Source organism: Doryrhamphus excisus, chromosome 16, assembly GCF_030265055.1.
Source record: "Doryrhamphus excisus isolate RoL2022-K1 chromosome 16, RoL_Dexc_1.0, whole genome shotgun sequence".
NCBI classification, from domain to species: domain Eukaryota; kingdom Metazoa; phylum Chordata; class Actinopteri; order Syngnathiformes; family Syngnathidae; genus Doryrhamphus; species Doryrhamphus excisus.
This window is the reverse complement of record NC_080481.1, coordinates 17,997,501-18,013,711: the sequence shown is the minus strand read 5'-3', so window position 1 is coordinate 18,013,711 and position 16,211 is coordinate 17,997,501. Positions and strand designations below refer to the sequence as shown.

Here is a 16,211-nt window from a genome sequence, read left to right as displayed (position 1 = left end):
TAAGCGGTATAGAAAATGGATGGATGGATATAAGTATAATATAATATATATATAATATATAATATATATATATATATAATAATTATAGTATTATTTGTTGACATTTTGTATTTTTATTTACAATATAGTATATTGACATATAAGTCAATAAATGATATGGAAATATTATTAAAATTTAAATATTGTAAGTATTTAGTATATACATTAAATAATAATACAAGCAAAGTAAGTACATCAGAATATAGTTTTTAAGTAATTTCATATGGTGTTGATAATATTCCTTAACGGCAACGTGTACTTGCCACTACTATGTGAATATTGTACATAGTACAATAGTAGTGGTGTAGTAGTGTAATAGTACATAGTGTCATCTATTGCAGTGTAGTACAGGTTCGCCATCATGGCCGCCATCCTCTCCTCCTCCCTCTTTGTCCTCCTTGTCTGCAATGATGTCATCCAGTAGGCCGATCACGTGACCTCTCCCCATCACGCCTTCTCTCGCTCTCTGAGGTTTTCTGGGTGTGTTTCCTTTCCAGTCTGAGCTTGAGTTGGGCTGTTGTGATGTGCTAAACAGTGTTTGCAGATGCGAGACTTAGAAACCAGCGTAGAACGTCCATGTGATGGGAAAAATAGCTACTTAGCACAGTTACAGGATGGCTGTCGTAGATATTCCCGTAAATAATCATCAATCATTTCAAAATTGTACACGTTAAATCAAAGCAATGAATTACATACATATATATTTTCCCCCTCAAAAATTCATCCTAAATATTCTGCTTTTCAATAGATTTTTTTCTTCATTTTATAATTTTTCCAATATTTTCTACCTGCACAAACAAGTTTACAATTTTTTGTTGTATTGTATCATTTTTATTAGTGTTTTTTAATCCTCTATAATAGATTTTTTAATAGATATTACATGTATATTCCTATACATACAATAAATCATTTCAAAATAAAAACAATAAAATACATGCAGTATTCCCGCAGCAAATAATGTTTCTTTTGTTTTATATAAATAATTGTTAAATAATTGTTATTTATTTTATAATTTTATTTTATTATTATTATTTTTTAATTATTTTTCTTTATGTATTTGTATTTTACAATTTGGGAATTGTGTCAAATTTTTAAATGTTGTTTTTTTATAAAAAAATTATTAATTTATGTATATATATATGTATATATATATATGTGTATATATATATATATATATTTAATATTTTATATATATATATATATATATATTTTATATATATTTTTTCTATATATATTTTTTTAAATGTTGCTTTTTTATAAAATAATTTCTTAATTTATGTATATATATGTATATATATGTGTGTGTGTATATATATTTAAAAAAATATATATATATATATAAATTACATATTTGGGAATTACTTATCATATTTTCTTTTTACATTTTCTCCTTTACAAAGAAACATTTTCCCTTTTTTTTATTTCACTTGCAATTTTTTATGATTTTTTTTTAGATTTTTTCTTTTTAGAAAATTGAAAAAATGTACACAAGCTATTCCCAAGTGGACAAAAATAACATAAGAAATATATTGTCTGTCCGTACATGAGTAAGTTGTACTTATTCTATTTGATTTGTACTGTGTACTGTGTACTGTGTACTGTCTTTGTGGCTATGTTTGTCCTGAATATGGTCCTCTGTGATGAAGGAAGAAGACACAGGAAGTGAAGCTTTGGCTTCCATTCTCTGGTCTTCTGTGCTCCTCCACGTCAGCTGTGGGGAAGGGAGGGTCCACGGCAGCAGCTGCAGTCCGAGAGGAGAATGCTGGCAAGGTGGGAGCGCTCTTTTTCCTGCCGCCAAAGTCAACGCAAACCCCAGCGACACATGCTGGATGCGTGACCACATGGAGGAATAGAAATAGTCTGTTCCGGGGTGAAACTGTGGTCATCAGTCAAGTGTACAAGCGGAACGTTTCAGGCCCGTCGTCCAACTCCTTTTGTGATGAGGCTGTTAAAGCGCCTTTTTACGTTTATGGAGTATTTTCTGTTTATTTGTCGCTATTCCCCCAAAGGCCGACATCCTCAAGTGTACGGCCTGGTCGCCTTGCGTGCCCCACCCCGGCCGGCGCTCCTCGCGGGGGCAGCTGCTGCAGGGTGGCTGCTATTTAAGCTGGGGTCATGTGACTAAGCAGATAAAGGCGGTGTTATGCGGGACACTGGGGCTGTATCCAGGCAACCGAGCTATTCATCCCCCTGGCAACCGTTAAGTCTTGGGAGGAGGAGGGATGGGGGGGTATGGGGGGGTTGGGCCATCTGTGCCTTTCCATGACTGGACGGGTTGACCTCGTTTGTCTGCTAAATTGAAGGTTTTGAGCGTAGAAATGTAGTATTAAGGCTGCAAATGAATGCCATGATGGATATTTTATATGCATTAATCGCTAAAAGAAAACACAATTGCACTGCATGGTCGCTTTTTGCTGAATGGGGCGAAACAGTAATGTAGGCCGACTTTAAGTGGAGGATGGGTGGACTGCACTGTACAGTTGATGGGTAATGAGTTGGCAGGTGTCCCGATATCAATCCCATGTATTATGCAGGAGGCAACAGAGATCAATAACGTTGTCCGCCTGTGCGTTTACTTGCGTGGATGTAGGGAAAAGTTCCACTGTGGAACATCCGGGATTTATTCACAATAATCAGTAATGGTTGTTGACAAATACATTCAACAAACAAAGCTAGTCCAGTTAATAATGTTAGTAGGTTAAATAGTCTGTTTTATTCAAGATTATTCCCGCCATATGTCAGTCTAGGCCATGTCTTTGCTGCTAGCATCACGATGAAATTACGCAGCATTTTTTCCTCCACACTTGCAGCTGCACAATGCAGGGTGGGGTCAGGGAGGAGGTTTGTGTGACCGCACTTCGTGTCGGCCAATAGAAAAGCGTCTAAGCCTTGCACGCGCTTGACTGACAGGCAACGGACCATTAGTAAGTGTGCACTCAAAAGGCGCAGCGGCGGCGCTCGGCCAATGGCTGCCACAGCCGGCAGCGGCGCGAGGGTCTCGCTGGGATAAATAGCGACGTCCACCCGGGCGAGCGCCATTACATCTTACATCGACCCCATTATTGTCGAATTGTAAGACTTTCCTAAACGGACCGTCTTCTAAACTCCTCCTTTCTCACTACTCGACCGAAGCAAAATGGTAAGCTGTGTTTAAAAACTTAATGGGATACTTTGCTGGCTTGTGTCCCACCCAGTAGCCATTTAGAGAGGTGGGCATTACTAGGATGGGGAAAATGGCGGCTATTTACAAGCGGTAATACAATTTAAATAGAATTGTGTTCGAAATGTGTTACATTTTGTTATAAACTCTAGGGTGGACACGTAGCGGCAATGTCTAAAGTGACTAAGCGGTATTTTTTTTAATTAAACGCATGTACAAGTCAACTTTGATGCCGTATTTTACTTCAACCGAAACTTTATTAGCACCCCCGTTAACATTATTTAGTTTTAAAGTCTGATGGGGATGATGGCCATGATGATTGACGTCACCCACGCCCAGAGACACCCAATCCCAGCGGAGGAAAGGGGCGGGAGGATGGGGTCGCTGTTGCCATGAGACTTTAAAACATTTATGCTAGTAACCCAACACTGATGCCCTGTCAACTATTGCTCACAGTCGCCATGGTTACAGCCGGGGAACGTCTGCATAGTCAGACAAAGTGGGAATGTTCATGTTACTATAATGTCAATACAACAGGCAAAAAGTGGTCTTGATTTTTTTTTTAAAGAGACTGACGTATTGTAAAGCTCCACCAGCTTTTTCCAACCACACATAACTCTTAAATGGTTTCTCTCCACAGCGCGAGTGTATCTCCATCCATGTTGGCCAGGCTGGCGTTCAGATCGGCAATGCCTGCTGGGAGCTCTACTGCCTGGAGCACGGCATCCAGCCGGACGGACAGATGCCCAGCGACAAGACCATCGGAGGAGGCGACGACTCCTTCAACACCTTCTTCAGCGAGACCGGGGCGGGAAAACACGTGCCCAGAGCAGTTTTTGTGGACCTGGAGCCCACTGTCATCGGTAAACACATGTAGTCCACCGTAGCTGCGGCTGTTGTGTAATAAGCGATGTTTTACAATAATAATACGTTTTATTTGTATAGTGCTTTTCAGAATACTCAGATGCTTTACAGTGAAGAAAAATAGAGTTAAATAAAAAAAAAAAAACAGTACAGGACGCATTCAAATACAACATCCATACATTCATTCAGAGCTAAAAACATGGCTAAAAGCAGGGCACAGCAGTCAGGTATAAAAAGGATTTAATCCCATTCCCATTCAGGTTTTTTTTGGCTTTCTCGAATTGACATTGCCATAATTTGCAAGTGAATTTGTCTTTAGAACATGTTAGCATTGTCTCTTAAATTGACTTAAAATGGCAAAGCTACACTAAAAAGTGACACATTTATTTCCTGTGACCAAAACTGTCCCATTAACATAAAAAAAAAGATCTCGCATTTATAAACATAAACTACAACAATCCCATATGTTAACATTCCAATTTGGACTGCTGGCTTTCAATTAGATTTTTAAAAATGTCCACCAGATGGCGCTGCTTCCTCTCCATTTAAAGCATGCAGCAAAACTTTATCTTTTTTTGACTAGAAAATGTGTTTTTTTTAACTAATCATAAAGGATAAATGCCAGAAAATTGTTTTTATATATACTGAATTATTATATATAATATAGAATAAATGCCACTAACTTAAATATTGTGGCTTTTTTTTCTAGATGAGGTACGCACTGGAACCTACCGCCAGCTCTTCCACCCCGAGCAGCTGATCACCGGCAAGGAGGACGCCGCCAACAACTACGCCCGTGGACACTACACCATCGGCAAGGAGATCATCGATCTGGTGCTGGACAGGATCCGCAAACTGGTGTGTAGTTTGGCAAACGTCCATTTTGGAGTGCAGAAACTGTCTCGAGCAAGTTGAGATGCTGTTGATGCCGTGGAAGCTCTGGAAGAAAGCTGACATGGAAACAGGAGGACAGAACAATTCAGAAATCATTTAAATGCTGATGGTTACTTTGACCATTAGAGGTCCTGATCCATGTCCTTGGTCTTTTGCGTCCTCAGGCGGACCAGTGCACGGGCCTCCAGGGCTTCCTGGTGTTCCACAGCTTCGGGGGCGGCACCGGCTCCGGTTTCACTTCCCTGCTGATGGAGCGTCTGTCGGTGGACTACGGCAAGAAGTCCAAGCTGGAGTTCTCCATCTACCCGGCCCCTCAGGTGTCCACCGCCGTGGTGGAGCCCTACAATTCCATCCTGACCACCCACACCACCCTGGAGCACTCCGACTGCGCCTTCATGGTGGACAACGAAGCCATCTACGACATCTGCCGCAGGAACCTGGACATCGAGCGTCCCACGTACACCAACCTGAACAGGCTCATCGGTCAGATCGTGTCCTCCATCACCGCCTCTCTTCGTTTCGACGGCGCCCTCAACGTGGATCTGACCGAGTTCCAGACCAACTTGGTGCCCTACCCCCGTATCCACTTCCCCCTGGCCACCTACGCCCCCGTCATCTCCGCTGAGAAGGCGTACCACGAGCAGCTGTCCGTGGCCGAGATCACCAACGCCTGCTTCGAGCCCGCCAACCAGATGGTGAAATGCGACCCCCGCCACGGCAAGTACATGGCCTGCTGCCTCTTGTACCGTGGCGACGTGGTGCCCAAAGACGTCAACGCCGCCATCGCCACCATCAAAACCAAGCGCACCATCCAGTTTGTGGACTGGTGCCCCACCGGCTTCAAGGTGGGCATCAACTACCAGCCGCCCACCGTGGTCCCCGGCGGAGATCTGGCCAAGGTCCAGAGGGCCGTGTGCATGCTGAGCAACACCACCGCCATCGCCGAGGCCTGGGCCCGCCTGGACCACAAGTTTGACCTGATGTACGCCAAGCGGGCCTTCGTCCACTGGTACGTGGGCGAGGGCATGGAGGAGGGCGAGTTCTCCGAGGCCAGGGAGGACATGGCCGCCCTGGAGAAGGATTACGAGGAGGTGGGCGTCGACTCCATTGAGGGCGAAGGAGAGGAGGAAGGAGAAGAATATTAAACAGGAAACGGTAAAGTTGTTCTTAAAAGCATTCCAATGTTGTTCAGTTCAAAGTTCGAGTTGTTCATGAAATTTGAATAAAACATGGCATGTAAAGCTTTGTCTTTATTGAAACGCTACTTGTTTTGTTTGGAGTGGCTAGCATGTTGGCCACACAGTCAGATCGGGAAAACCTGGAATCTAGCTTTGGAATCTGGGCATCTTTGTGGAGTTTGCATGGATTTACTGCGGTTTCCTCCCATATTCCAAAAACATGCATGTTTTGGTTTACTCTGGGAAAAACTACCTGTTGTTTTTGACAGCTTTCATTTTGTCAACGCAAGTTAAATGTAAGTTAGCTTGGTATAAAATATATTTACTTGAATTCATTTAATAATGCAACCAGAATAGAAAATCAGTAGCTAGAATCAATGGAGATCTTTGGCCAGTTGCAGAAACATTATCTCATCGCTTTAGCTTACAGCGCCCTCTCCTGGTGGTGAACCAGGATGCGTGCAATGGTGACCTTCAGCTTGTCACTAGACAGCACCCACCAGCTGTGGGTCCTTACAGTATGAATTATGATCCCATTATGGCACAGTAATTTAATGCCGGTATAGTTATTTGTGTAACTAAAACAATGGGCCACACAATGCTCGAGGCTCCAAAAGTCAGGAATGCAACGAGGATTACACAACAACCTGTGACTCTTAATTACATCCGGCTTTGTCCGGGACATTTCTGGTGGAAAAACTAAACTGCAGTTTTAAAAGAAAACATAGTTTAAAATGTGACACAAAAGGAATGAATTTATTTCCTTCGTGATAGTCATTTATTGCACCAGTATGCTTACAAATGTACACACGTTATTTTTACTTTCCATCGGTGATTTTTGTTTGGTAGGGAAAAATCCAAACATACCTAAATGCGTCGTGGTGAGGCACGTGACATCGCTGCATCCCCCTAATTGGTCATCGAAAAGCGCGGCAATCTAGACAGGAAGAAGGCCAAAGCAACGAAGAATGAACCGCCACGTTCGGTTTAAAAAATAGTTTTTTGACGATATTAAGATATGATATTACTTTGATATTAATACGGATAGTGTAGTAAAACCACAGCACACCTGTCAACCCACGTGTTCACTTTCAGACGGTAATCTTCAGACTGTATCCTTTGTGACACATTATTTTACATCATGGTATGTTGCTAGCTAATCCAGGATGTACCCCGCCTTTCACTCAAGGACAGCTGGGATAGGCTCCAGCATACCAGCGACCCCAGTGAGGATAAGAGTCATCCAGAAATGGAGGGTATTTCACAGCGTTAACGCCAAGCCAGAACCACCGCTCTTGTCATTGAGCTGATTGACCACTAGAGGGCAGCATCCCAACATGACGGTAAGTGTTTATTTGACTTATTGTGACACTACTAGTGGCCCGCGGGTCTAAAACCGCACGTAAATGACCCCAGAGCAGACATAGAGGATCTTTTTTTCCAGTTTTTTGGTTGGACGAGCGCAGCGCTTCTGTCATGTATGGGATCTATATTGCAGTAGGTTTATAATACTACTGCAAAAATGCAATAGTCAAAGATCCTCTACATAACAGGAGTGCTCAGCTGTTCTTTAAGAACCTACTGCCATGTTTCCTGGTTGTACTGGTAGTGGTGTCTACAGTACTGGTGGGTTTACTATTATGTCTAAAAGTATATGTATATATTGTGACTAATAGTACTCGTGCGTATTATGGGCTCCACTGAAGATGCTGTTGACGTAGGAGAGCGTAAAACAAGATGGCTTGCTGACGTCATTGACACATAGTGAGCCCTCATGCTGAATAATCAGCTTTGTCTTCATGCTGCTTGTTGTCATCCAGCAGGACAACATCTTTTCAGTGTGAGGGACAACTATGTCCAATGTGTCCCTTTGACCCCCTCCCACCCGCACATTCCTCCATCTTGGGCTGCCCACACATGCACACACACACACGCACACACACACACACACACACACACACACACACACACAGAGCTTGTAGAATGGTATGTGATGTGCAGTCTTACAAAGGTTTGGCTTTTGAATGATCAGAGTTATGGTTTTGGTTCGGGTTTTCGATACAGTTAGGATTAGGAATTTGGTATTGGTTTTAGAGTTAGGCTTTTGGTGGGTTTAGATTTTGGTTGGGTTTTAGTTATAGTTAGGGTTTTGGTGGGCTGTGTGTTTTGGTTCTGATTTGGCTTCTTGGAGGTGTTTGGGTTTTGTTCAGGTTAGAGTTAGGGTTCTAGTTTTGGTGGCGTTTGGGTTTTGGTTTTGTTCAGGTTTTGGTCAGAGTTGGGGTGCTGCTTTTGGTGGGTTATGTGTTTTGTCTGGGTTTCAGTTAGAGTTAGGGTTTTGGTTTGGGTTTTGTTGGGTTATGGGTTTTGTGTTTTGGTTTTTGTTGGGGTTTTAGTTAGAGTTGAGTTTTTGTTGGTGTTTTGGTTCAGGTTTTGATTTTGTTCAGGTTCAAGGTTCTGTTAGGGTGTTGGTGTTGGTTTTGGTGGGCTATGGTTTTTGTGTTTTGTTTGGGTTTCAGTTAGAGTTAAGGTTTTGTTGGTGTTTTGGTTCAGGTTTTGTTGGGCTTCGGCTTTTATGTTTTGGTTTTAGTTTGGGTTTTAGTTAGAGCTAGGGTTATGTTGTGGTTTTGGTTTGGGTTTTGATTTTGTTCAGGTTCAAGTTTCGGTTAGGGTGCTGGTTTTGGTGGAGCTTGGGTTTTGTTTTTTTCAGGTTTTGGTTAGAGTTAGGGTTCTAGTTTTGGTGGTGTTTGGGTTTTGGTTTTGTTCAGTTTTTGGTTAGAGTTAGGGTGCTGGTTTTGGTGTGTTTTGTCTGGGTTTCAGTTAGAGTTTGGGTTTTGGTTCAGGTTTTGTTGGGCTATGGGTTTTGCGTTTGGGTTTTAGTTAGAGTTAAAGTTTTATTGGGGTCTTGGTTCAGGTTTTGTTGGGCTTCAGCTTTTATGTTTTGGTTTTAGTTTGGCTTTTAGTTAGAGCTAGGGTTATGTTGGGGTTTGGGTTTGGGTTTTGATTTTGTTCAGGTTCAAGTTTGGGTTTGGGTGCTGGTTTTGGTGGAGCTTGGGTTTTGTGTTTTGTTTGGGTTTCAGTTAGAGTTAAGGTTTTGTTGGGGTCTTGGTTCGGGTTTTGATGGACTTTGTGTTTGTTTGGGTTTTAGCTAGAGCGAGGGTCATGTTGAGGTTTTGGTTTTGGTGGGCTTTGGGTTTTGGGTTTTGTTTTTCCCAAAAATCCACCTTTGGTGTTCCAAGATTGTGACTTGCTGATTGGAACGTTGAGGAAATCATAGAAAGATTTCCTTTTCTGTTTGTTTGAGATCTTTGGGCATTTTGCTTGTGGGGGGGGGGGGGTTTGACTTAGGAGTTTCCACTGACAAACAATTGGAAGCACATGTGACCTGGAAGCGGATCAAACGATGCTTTTAGATTTGCATCTCTTCGAGGTTTTCCCGTCGCCGCCACTTTGGAGAAGGGCGTGGATTGTTGTTCCCAAAAGCACGGGAAAGAGAAAGAACAGAACAGGAAGTGTTCCAAAGCCTTGAGGACGGAGCTGAACACCTCCAGGAAAGTCCAGTGAGTCCTGGCAGGCTCCCATGCTTTCTGTTTGGACTCTGAGACCCCAAGCGGGACCGTCGCCATCGCTGACTCACACATGCTGGCTCTGCGCTTTTTTTCTCTTCACATTTTTCCTCAATGATTTTTTTTTTTTGGGGGGGGGGGTTGTTTTTTTTTCCACATGCGCTCAAAGTTTCCTGGATGTGTGCGAGCTCGCTGGCACACGCCGCGTCCAAATGGGTGAAGACAAATCCCAAACCCAAACTTTGCCCGCTCGGGTGCCAGTAGAAAGTTCTGGAAGAGAAAATAAGAATCCAGCGGCCGCTCAGCTGGAAAGAATGTTTCACTTCTCCTCTTTGTCGTCCTTCCACAACGACAACAAAAACATCCCCGCTGGAACTGGTTTCAGCAAGACCACTTCACTCTCTTTTTTACACCAGCCTCTTAAGATGAACATATTTTTCTCAGAATATTAAATTACAAAATTAAAATGTTAGAAATAAATAGCTATTTTTATTTATTTAAATATTAATAATTTGATTATTAATAATTCTGAAAAAATAAGACTAATCTCAGCACAAAACAATATTTTTAAAAATATTTCATTTCATAAATATTTTTTATTAAAACATTTTTTAAATCCAACTTTATATCTAATATGATTATGATTTATTTTTCTTAATTGTAAATTATTCAAATAATTTAATATTTTTTAAATAATTATATATTATATATATATAATATTTAAGATTATGGATTTTTTTTCTTTAAGAATTTTTTTACTGTAATTAAATGACAAAATGAAAAAAACATTTTTATTTAATTATGATTTATTATTTTAATTGTAAATGATTCAAATAATTGAATATTTTTAAATATTAATATACTACTAATAATAATATTTGATTAAGATTATGGATTTTTTTTCTTAAGAATTTTTTTATTGTAATGAAATGACAACTTGAAAAAAATATTTTTTATTTAATTAAATTTTTCCTGTAATTAAATGTTTTTATTTTTATTTTAATTACATTGAAATGTTTTAATTAGGTTTTTAATTTAATGCATTTTAAAATTATTTTTATTCTCAAAGGATTATTTTACCTCCCGCCCAAAATTGTATTTTGAAGTATTGGTATGGAAATTTATTAAGAAATGTAATTGAATTTACATTTGTATTGTAATTTTTTAAAATTAATATTAATTAATAATATTTTTAAAATTACGTTTCTAATTTAATACATTTTAAAATTATTTTTATTCTCAAAGGATTACCCCCCCAAAATGTTTACTTTTATTATAAATAGTATGTAAATGTTAATGATAATGAAAAAAGTGATCCCACATTGTTGTGAAGTTGTAGCGTTTGTTGAAAAAGGAAGTTAGAAACATCCATCTTGTCCAAAGTGGACTTTTTCCTCTGTCGTTGCATCCAGCAAACACGTATAAGAAGTAACTTCCTGTATGGATGTGCACCTCTATCCAGATCCTCACCACAACGTCACGCCTCCTTCCTGGCGCCTTGCGGAGCCCTCTGCCAAGTCTCCGCATGTCCTCTGCTGCCGCACACGGAGACGTTGTTTGCGACGTTGTGTTCACGTTGCTGGACTTTTCCAGGAAAAAAAAACATGAAATGTTCTGAGACGAAGCCCGGGACGCTTCCTGCCATTGTCTTTGAGGGCCGGCCTTCTTTTTCGCCCGCGCGGCCTCGCAGCTGTCGCAGCTTTTATGTAACGCAGATGTCCTTCCGTTGGCTTCGCCGCTGACATCACCGAAGCCAAAGTTAGACACGGCGCACTCCCAAATCCCAAAGTTTAGCAACAAACTTTTCAATGCTAACATAGCTAACGTAGCTAACAGCTGCTTGCCAACTGAACTCGCACAAGCGTGTCGCCCGTTGGAAAGCTTTCTTGTTTGCTCAGTTTATGCTTCCGTTTGTCTCCATGGCAACGCGGATGCAAATGGTTTGGAATCTTATCTTTATGGTCGCCGTCCGGACACGTCCTGTGTGCCAAACCAAAGCCTCAGACACCACTTCCTCTTTGGCACCACTTGTTCCTTGTTGAAAAACTCAAAATGGTCTCCAAAATGTTTTTTTTTTTTAATGCAATTTTGTAAGTGTTCAAAATGTTCCAATGTTTTAAATGTATTTTTAAATTTTTTTTAATGATCTTTAAAAAATGTCAAATTATGTTGTTGAAAAAAATTAAGAAATCATTTTCAAAAATGTCAATTATTTTTTCAAAAACTAAATATATAATGCTCTTGATAAAAAAATCTTTTTTTTTCCAGAAAATATTCTTGAAAATGAAATGTTTTATTATTTATATATTCATCAAATTAGATTAACATTAATTTTCACAAAAATATGAAAACATGTATTTAATTAACAACGTTTTTCATAAAATGTTCAAGAAATATTCTTGGAAAAAATATTGAAAATAATTTTCAAGGAAAGTTATTTGATAAAAACTGTTATATATTATATTAATATATATATATATTATACTATATTAATATATTTCTTTAAAATGTTCTTTGTTGAAAAACATATATGTTGCAATGTAATTTTAAAAATATGTTATTGAAAACATTAACTTTTCTTGACAGATTTGTTTGAAAAACATATTATTTAAAAAAAAAAATTATGAAATTGTCCCAAAAATAATTGATGTGGTTTTGAAAGTTAGTAATTCTTCTAATTCTAAAGTTTGAAATTCTTCAGGAAGAAAATCAATCAATAAGTGTTATTATAAAAATATATATTATTGAAAAAAAAAATCCATCCATTTTCTATACCCTTTTCTTCACGGGTCGCGGGCATGCCGGAGCCTATCCCAGCTGACTTTGGGGGAGAGGCGGGGTCCACCCTGGACAAATGTTCTGGAAAATAATTTTCAAAGAAAATTCTGTGAAAAAAATATCATTCATAATGTCCTGGTGAAATTAAAAAAGTTATAGAAAATGGTTTCCCTTGAGGGGAAAAAAGGTTCCATAAAATGAAAAGTCTAACGTTGGCTCCTGGCCAAGCCTTTGTGGACATTGTCACCTCACGTTTGCCGTGAGCGGCTCCATCCCGACTGGAAGGCCTCAGCTAAGCACCGTCAGCTCCTTGTGGCTAGCTCGGCCTCGTTAGCTTCCGGAAGATTCTTGGAAGCGGGATGTGGAGCCAAAGTGTGAAGTGATTTAGTGGAGGCACGAAAAGGCAAAGCACACAAGTTTGGACTTTGGTCAACAGCTGACATTTCACCACGGGGTGCCATTCAAGTATTCCGGACTGGACGACCCCCCCCCCCCCCCCCCCCCACCAGCCACTGAGACGTAATGATGAGCAAAAATGGCCCAATCAGCGCCCCGGTGCTAACGAGTCGGCCTGCATTGTTTCCATTAATGTGACCACAACGGGACGCAATGAGTGCCGCGGGTTGGAGTCCCAATGCCGTCCCCTCTCCACAAAAGGGATCCAGGGCGCTGAGCGTGACCTCTAGGGGTCAGCCGGGGATGAAAAGGCGGACAAAAGCGAAGCAGCCGTGGGAATATGTGGCCATCAGCTGCAGGAGAGAAAGTGCTTGGAATTCCGTCCAATCCGCATTCCTCCTCCATGCCGTCGTCCTGACAATGGAGTGGCTCAGCGTTGATACAACACTTCCATTCTCAACACCTCACACTTCAAACCTCCTCCCTCGCCGCCCCCCCCCCCAGTCAAGACCCGAGTCTCCGGATGATGACCGCACAAACTTTTTTTCTGTATTTGCCTGTGGAAAAAACTTCCTGGGAAAAACGTGAACTTTCCTTGCACCAATTAGGAACGCATGCTTGTAGACCACCGACCAAAGAGCCTTGTGCTTCCCGAAGAAAAGTACTTTATTTATCCCACTTTGGGGAAATACAACCAAGCATGCTACTCTGGACCCCCCCCCCCCCCCCCCCCCCCCAAAGTAAACATATGGTATAAACCAGTCAGGATTAGTAAGAACTTAATTAGGCAACTCATGTATCCCCAAGCAAAAATCATCTGATGTGTTATTTTTATATTCTGATATTTTTAACGCACTTAGATTTCACCAAAAGCTTCCAAAATATACTTTCAAAGAGCTTTCGGGACACATTAAATGACATAACCCAAATGACGTATGCTGGATTAAAGACATAGGTTATTTTTATATTTTGATATTTTTAACGCACTTAGATTTCACCAAAAGCTTCCAAAATATACTTTCAAAGAGCTTTCGCGACACATTAAATGACATAACCCAAATATCACCAACAAAAATGGCATCTGCTGGATTAAAGACATGGGTTAGTTTTAATATTCTGCTATTTTGAACCGGCTGAGATTTCACCAAAAGCCTCCTAAATATACATTTAAAGTGCTTTTCTGACACATTAAATGACATAACTCAAATACCCCCAACAAAAATGGCATTTAGTGGGTTGAACACATATGTAGTTTTTATATTACTTTATATTTAACCATCTTAGATTTCAACAAAAGCTTGTAAAATATACTTTTAAAGAGAGATTTTGTGACATATTGTGTGACAACCCAATTATCCCCAACAAAATCATCTGCTGGATTAAAGATATGGGTTAGTTTTATATTCTGCTATTTTTAACCAGTTTAGATTTCAAAAGAATCTTCCAAAATATACTTTTAAAGCGCTTTCCTAACTTTCAATATAAAGAAATTATCAAAAATATCACGTGTTGGATTGAAAATAGGGTTTATTTCAACGTTCTGATTTACCATCTTAGAAAAAAAAAGATTTGTACATAATATTCTTAGATTTCACCAAAAGCTTCCAAAGAATACTTTTAAAGAGCTTTCCTAACATTTTACGTCACATAACTCAAATGTACCAACCAAAAATATCGTTTGCTTGATTTAAAGTCTAACTTATTTGAATATGACAGCTTGGATTGCACCAAAAGCTTGTAAAATGTACTTTTAAAGATCTTACGTGACATAATAGCTGGCTTTTTTTGCTTTCCTAACATATATTACGTGACATAACTCAAATATAGCAAACACGGCATATCATCTGCTGAATTGAAAATCTGATTTTACCAGCTTAGATTTCACCAAAAGCTTCCAAAATGTACTTTTAAAGCATTTTTGTGTCATATTATGGGCTGTAAAGTCAAATATTCCCAACCAAAATGTCATCTGCTGGCTGTTTTCTTTAACATTCTTACATATTTACCAGCTTAGATTTCACCAAAAGCTTCTAAAATATACCCCCAAAACTTTCAAAGTATGACAAAGAAAAAGAGAGTGTTAAATATTGGAAACATTTGCTTTTTAATGTTTTGAACAAGTTCTTTGGCAGGGAAAAACTAGGAAGTGATTGGTATCAAATAAAGCCTTGGTCTACGACTTGTACAACAAAGTCACAATAAAAGTTTTGCATGCCTTAAAAACGTCAACAAACAAAAAAACCTAAAAATCAACAATCGTCCGTTGAAATAAATAAATAACTTAAAACCACAAAAACGGGAAAGTAAAGTTTTGTACAGCTGGCAACAAAAAGCAGCCTTTGGTCGCTTCTTTGGGATTTTACTTTGACAGTCTCGGCAGGAAGTGGTGTCACAATTTGCTCTCTTCCTCCTCCAGCGGCCTGTTCAAGCCCGGGATGAACTTGAGGAAGCGCCTTCGGAAGTTCCTGTGCTTCCTCTGCAACGCGCCCAAGCCTGACGACTTGTCGGCGGCGATGGCGGGCGGCGTCGGCGAGGCCCCGCGCACGTAACTGCGAGTGCTGGCGCTGCGGGTCAGATGCGTCTTGGCCGACATGAAGAGCTCGCTGGCGGGCCGCACGCGCTGCTTCCTGGCGGGCGGCGCCGGCGGTTTGCGCCCGCCGTCAGAGTCGCCCCCCGCTTGGTACGAGCACGTCTGGTAGAGTGGGTCGTCGTCCGTGGCGGCGCTGAGGACGCTGGCGCTGCTGCCGGTGCTGCTGGTGCGAAGCGGCGACCGGAGAGAGGCGGGGCTGGGGACGCCCAGGCTGCCGTACACGCCCGCCGACTCCAGGGACTCGTACACGGTGCCGTCGCACATCACGATGCCTGCCGCACACAAAACACGCAAAATTGGTTTTGATGTTTGAAAAAAATGGCTAAATTTAAACATAGAAAAATTAAGAAATTTTAAAGAAGTTTTTCAAACAACATTACAAAATTGAAATAGTCTTGAATGTTTAAAAAAGTACAAAAAGTAAAAAAAAAAATTGTATTCAATTTTTAAAAAAGTTTTCAGAAAAGAAATATAATTATAATTGATATTTTTAAAAACACATTTTTCCAAAACAGTTTTTTAAAATGAGGAACTTGATTTAAAAAAAATTGTGGCCCTAAAATATTTTTTAAAATTCAAAGGTTTTATGATGTTTAAAAAAATTGCCCTTTGCTAGATATTTTTAGAATTATTTTAATTGTTTTAAAATTTCCTTGAGATTTCTTCGAAAAATAATCTTAAAAAAAAAAAATGTTTAATGACAACTAAATTGTCTTGGACGTTTTTCAAAATTTATTTTAATAAAAAAA

General features: G+C 40.0%; 2 protein-coding genes and 1 long non-coding RNA gene across 4 annotated transcripts in view; 2 read left to right on the top strand and 1 right to left on the bottom strand.

The window, feature by feature from the left end:
* The first annotated feature begins 3,009 nt into the window (after window positions 1–3,009).
* On the top strand, window positions 3,010–6,198 carry LOC131104917 (tubulin alpha-1A chain). Its single transcript, XM_058052599.1, has 4 exons — window positions 3,010–3,178; window positions 3,840–4,062; window positions 4,773–4,921; window positions 5,122–6,198. Exons 1-4 carry the CDS (start codon window positions 3,176–3,178, stop codon window positions 6,100–6,102), a joined length of 1,356 nt encoding a protein of 451 aa, XP_057908582.1. The 5' UTR covers window positions 3,010–3,175; the 3' UTR covers window positions 6,103–6,198.
* Window positions 6,199–7,062: 864 nt separating this feature from the next.
* Window positions 7,063–16,012, top strand: LOC131104099 (uncharacterized). Of its 2 annotated transcripts, none has more exons than XR_009119731.1 (3): window positions 7,063–7,233; window positions 7,325–7,478; window positions 15,289–16,012. It is a non-coding gene; the product is annotated as an uncharacterized LOC131104099 (long non-coding RNA). The 2 variants fall into 2 exon arrangements; XR_009119732.1 differs by lacking the exon at window positions 15,289–16,012 and adding an exon at window positions 11,161–11,876.
* tamalin (trafficking regulator and scaffold protein tamalin) overlaps window positions 14,609–16,211 on the bottom strand; it is a 12,748-nt gene continuing 11,145 nt past the window's right edge. Inside the window, exon 8 of the mRNA XM_058050885.1 lies at window positions 14,609–15,734. Within this exon, the coding sequence (XP_057906868.1) occupies window positions 15,262–15,734 (473 nt within the window). The 3' untranslated portion in view covers window positions 14,609–15,261. The remainder of the gene's footprint in view (window positions 15,735–16,211) is intronic.